The 4216-nt window shown below is 42.2% G+C and overlaps 1 protein-coding gene across 1 annotated transcript; it reads left to right on the top strand.

The window, feature by feature from the left end:
• Window positions 1–1623: 1623 nt before the first annotated feature.
• Window positions 1624–3712, top strand: LOC107386046 (C-X-C motif chemokine 13). Its single transcript, XM_015960215.3, has 4 exons — window positions 1624–1770; window positions 2161–2278; window positions 2964–3044; window positions 3477–3712. Exons 1-4 carry the CDS (start codon window positions 1707–1709, stop codon window positions 3529–3531), a joined length of 318 nt encoding a protein of 105 aa, XP_015815701.1. The 5' UTR covers window positions 1624–1706; the 3' UTR covers window positions 3532–3712.
• Window positions 3713–4216: the final 504 nt, after the last annotated feature.

Below are 4216 nucleotides of genomic sequence, written 5' to 3'. Positions count from 1 at the left end.
ACCATAAGCCGTCTCTAAAGGCGTTTCAGAGAATATGGCAGTACATCCAACCGGCCTCACAACCGCAGACGACGTGTAACCACCCCAGCCCAGGATCTCCACATCCAGCAGGTTCACCTCCAAGATCGTCTGAGACCAGCCACTCAGACAGCTGCTGAAACAATTGGTTTGCATAACCAAACGATTTCTGCACAAACTGTCAGAAACCGTCTCAGGGAAGCTCAACTGCATGCTCGTCGTCCTCATCGGGGTCTTGACCTGACTCCAGCTCGTCGCCGTAACAGACTTGAGTGGGCAAATGCTCACATTCGATGGCATCTGGTACATTGAAGAGGTGTTCTCTTCACGGATGAATCTCGGTTTACATTTTTCAGGGCAGATGGCAGACAGCGTGTGTGGCGTCGTGTGGGTGAGCACTTTGCTGATGTCAGTGTTGTGGATCGAGTGGCCCATGGTGGTGGTGGGGATATGGTATGGGCAGGCATTTGTTATGGACGAAGAACACAGGTGCATTTTATTGATGGCATTTTGAATGCACAGATATACCGTGATGAGATCCAGAGGCCCATTGTTGTGCCGTACATCCATGAGCATCACCTCATGTTTCAGCAAGATAATGTATGGCCCCATGTTGCAAGGATCTGTACACAATTCTTGGAAGCTGAAAATGTCCCAGTTCTTGCTTGGCCAGCATACTCACCGGACATGTCACCCGTTGAGCATGTTTGGGATGTGCTTGACCGGCGTATACGACAGCATGTACCAGTTCCCACTAATATACAACAACTTTGCACAGCCATTGAAGAGGAGTGGACCAACGTTCCACAGGCCACAATTGACAATCTGATAAACTCTATGCGAAGAAGTTGTGTTGCACTGCATGAGGCAAATGGTGGTCACACCAGATACTGACCGGTTCTGAGTCCCCAGGCCCCCAATAAAGCAAAAAAACTGCACATTTCAGGGTGGCCTTTTATTGTGGGCAGTATAAGGTACACCTGTGCACTACTCATGTTGTCAGATCAGCATCTTGATGTGGCACACCCGTGAGGTGGGATGGATTATCTCAGCAAAGCAGAAGGGCTCACTATCACACATTTAGACTGATTTGTGAAGAATGTTAGAGAGAAATGGTGATATTGTGTATCTGGAATGAATTTTAGATCTTTAACTCCATCTCGTGAAAAATTGGAGCAGAAACAAAGGTGTTGTGTTTATATTTTTGTTGAGTGTAGCAGAGGTAAAGGTCTTCATTAGGTGTAGAGATGGTGGGTCACAGTGTATATGAACATGGTTTGTCCTGGTGTGATTTATCATTATTATCACAAATAATTCTAAAAACATTGGGTTTTAGTTTCTAGTCTTGTTATACTGAAGTGTTTTTTCTGTTATTGGACACTTTTATTTGGTGATTGAGTAACTTTAAAGTCTCAGACTACTCCGACCAGTAGTCAGCAGCCATTTTCGTTGTTGCTTCAGAAAACTAATTTAGATATATCAGCAAATATAAACTCGGAAGAAAACACCTACAGATTTAAATCAGTGGGCAGAAACCCACGAAGCTTCAGGATGAGCTGAGTTTTGCATTTTCATCCAGGAAGCAGAGAGGTGGAACGTTTCCACACACACTTCCTGATTTGCAGCTTTATAAGTCATCTTCGTTGTCTCTCCTCCTCGCCGACGCCGATAGAGCAAAACTAAAGAAGATGAGCAAGCAGCTGATTGTCCTGGCTGCTCTGAGCCTCTGCTGCTGCTTCAGCATCCTGCACGGTGAGAAAAGGCTGTCACGCTTTCTTTACTCTGACCGCATCAACAATAAATGAAACATTAAGTGTTTTCATTTAAATGAGAAGAAACGTCTGTTTTTGACTCTGGTGGACGTTTCCTAGTTTCTGGTTCTGATAGATGGACGTGAATCTTTCTTCTGTTTCCTGGGTCTAGTCGTGTTTTCAGTGGTAATCAGGTTAAAAACTAAAACAACCAGATTAATGATGGATTAGGATGTCCATCGCCATCAACCACCAACCAGAGCATTGTGTTCTGGAGTGTCAGTAAAGGGCCGAGCGAGGGATTTGGGTCATGAATTACAATGAGTTTAATTAAAAACTTTGATTCAAATCACTAAGAATAATAAAGTAGTTTTAAAAACTGTGTTTGCAGCTTCTTCCAGATCTGGATGTCGCTGCTTACGGACGATCTCTCAACCCGTCCGCCACAACGCCGTCGCTAAAATCGAGGTGACCCCTCCATCAGGGCGGTGTCGCTGGACTGAAAGGATGTAAGTATGCTGAAAACCTCATAAGGATCAAGAATCTGACTAAGTGCATCTTCAAGGAGCAGAAATGTACTTCCATCCTTGGTCTTATTATAAATGATGATGATGACATACGTTGTAAGCCTTAAGCACAGGCAGATATCCTCGCTCCTCCTGCAGAAGATGCTCTGGTGAAGGCGTTTTGCACACCGCTCCACACTGCCCCCTTTGTAGTCATCTCACCAACTAAGCAGCATGCAGAAGCTGCTTGTTGCTTACAATGATGTGTTGAGAAGCCTCCCTAGATACCCAGAGGAGGGAGCCAGCCAGATGTTTGTACTTTTAAAAACTAATGCTGACTTTTGGAGAACGCCTGGAAGCTTCAGACAACCACTGATCCTAATGTGAGCCACTCATCCCGCCTGAGGACACCCCGGTTGTGTTGACACTTCTTAATTAATATAAACATATATAAATGTTTATGTAGATGTCTGTTACGTTTATGTACTTTGTTGGTTTTATATGTTTGACTTAGTATTTTTGATTGTTTTTATCTTCTGCATCTGACCTCATGTTCTACTGGAGCGGTGGTCTGGTAAACAACGTCTGCGGCTGCTTATCGTGTTGATCCTGAGGCCGGCAGCCGCTGCAGACTGGTTAGGAGATTCCAGGTTAACTTCGTAAAAACTCATTTAGCTTTTCTCTGTAGCATCTACAGGAAGAGAGGCCCTAAAGTTTGCATCAGTCCAGATGCTAAATGGTTCCCAGAATACATGAAAAACTTTGACCGGTAAATAAAGTTTGCATTATCTTCACTAACATTTAACACACGAGGGCATTTATTCTTGTTTTAATGGAGATGGAGGTGTTTGTTTCATCAGCTGAAACACTTTAAAACATTAAATGCACTCTTGGCTTTTTATATCTTGATTTTTATTTCCTCGATTTCAAACACTTTAAAATTTTGAACAAATAATTTTTTCTAAGAAATTTTCATTAGAATGTGTTGGAAGGGTTTTTAATTGCCATTTTTTTTTTTAGTTTTAAATGTATTCATTAGAGTAAATACATTCCTACGTTCCTCTGACAGCATGCTTATCTAAAGGCCGGGCGGCTGTTTTCACGCCCTCACCGCAACAACCAGCTGATTTCTGCTGAAACTACTTCCTGCTTTCACCAGAAGCTCTAAATAAAACCCTGATCTGTTTGTTTTTAACGACAGGAATGACGAGAGCTTCCACTCGACTCCTCTTCCTTTTTCTACAACAAATCACTGATTAACATCGAGAAGACGACGTGCTCTAACTCATGTTTCCGTAACATTACAAACAAATCTGCATGAAACCATAAAGTTGTAAATATGTGAAACTTTTTAAAACCAAAATTATTTACTAATCATCAGATTCTGGCTGTTTTAGAAACTTTTAACATGTTTTAATAAAAAAATAACAAGAAAAATTAACTCACGAGACCTTTTATTGCCTGTAGGAGGTGTGTGTGTGTGAGAGAGTGTGTGTGTGTGTGTGTGTGTGTGTGTGTGTGTGTGTGTAGAATTTCTTTAACATGTGACGCGGCATTTGTACAGAACTCATGAAATGAAACCGTTATTCCTGTTCATCTCCTGGAGACCTGGCTCAGGATCACATTTTCCTGATTGGTTGATTTCATCCCTGATGATGAACGATCATCTTCCGTTGGTCCTGCTGAGTTTTTGTCTCAAGCTTTGGTTCCCTGTCATGTTTTAGTGGGTTTAAATGACCCCAGAGGAGAAAAGTGCAGCTTCCTGTTTCTACTTTAGTGGAGTTTGATGCAGATCGGAGTTTTTCCACAGGGCAAAATCTGCTATTTAGGACCATTCAGTTCATGATGTAGCATCTTTGCTGTTGATGTAAAAAAAAAAGTGTTTTTTTCCCTTTAATTTTTAAGTCCAGCATACTTATCAGTGGAATAAACTCTGCAGCA

This window comes from Nothobranchius furzeri, chromosome 10 (assembly GCF_043380555.1).
Source record: "Nothobranchius furzeri strain GRZ-AD chromosome 10, NfurGRZ-RIMD1, whole genome shotgun sequence".
Classification (NCBI taxonomy): domain Eukaryota; kingdom Metazoa; phylum Chordata; class Actinopteri; order Cyprinodontiformes; family Nothobranchiidae; genus Nothobranchius; species Nothobranchius furzeri.
Note: the sequence above shows the minus strand (reverse complement) of the source record. Positions and strands in the feature narration are given on the sequence as shown.

What these genes read in the sequence shown, in the direction of transcription:
- LOC107386046 (XM_015960215.3), top strand. Translation starts at nt 1,707, where the DNA reads ATGAGCAAGCAGCTGATTGTCCTGGCTGCTCTGAGCCTCTGCTGCTGC. An exon ending in CTGCTTCAGCATCCTGCACG is followed by an intron (nt 1,771 to 2,160) that starts GTGAGAAAAGGC and finishes CTGTGTTTGCAG; the next exon opens with CTTCTTCCAGATCTGGATGT. An exon ending in TGTCGCTGGACTGAAAGGAT is followed by an intron (nt 2,279 to 2,963) that starts GTAAGTATGCTG and finishes TTTTCTCTGTAG; the next exon opens with CATCTACAGGAAGAGAGGCC.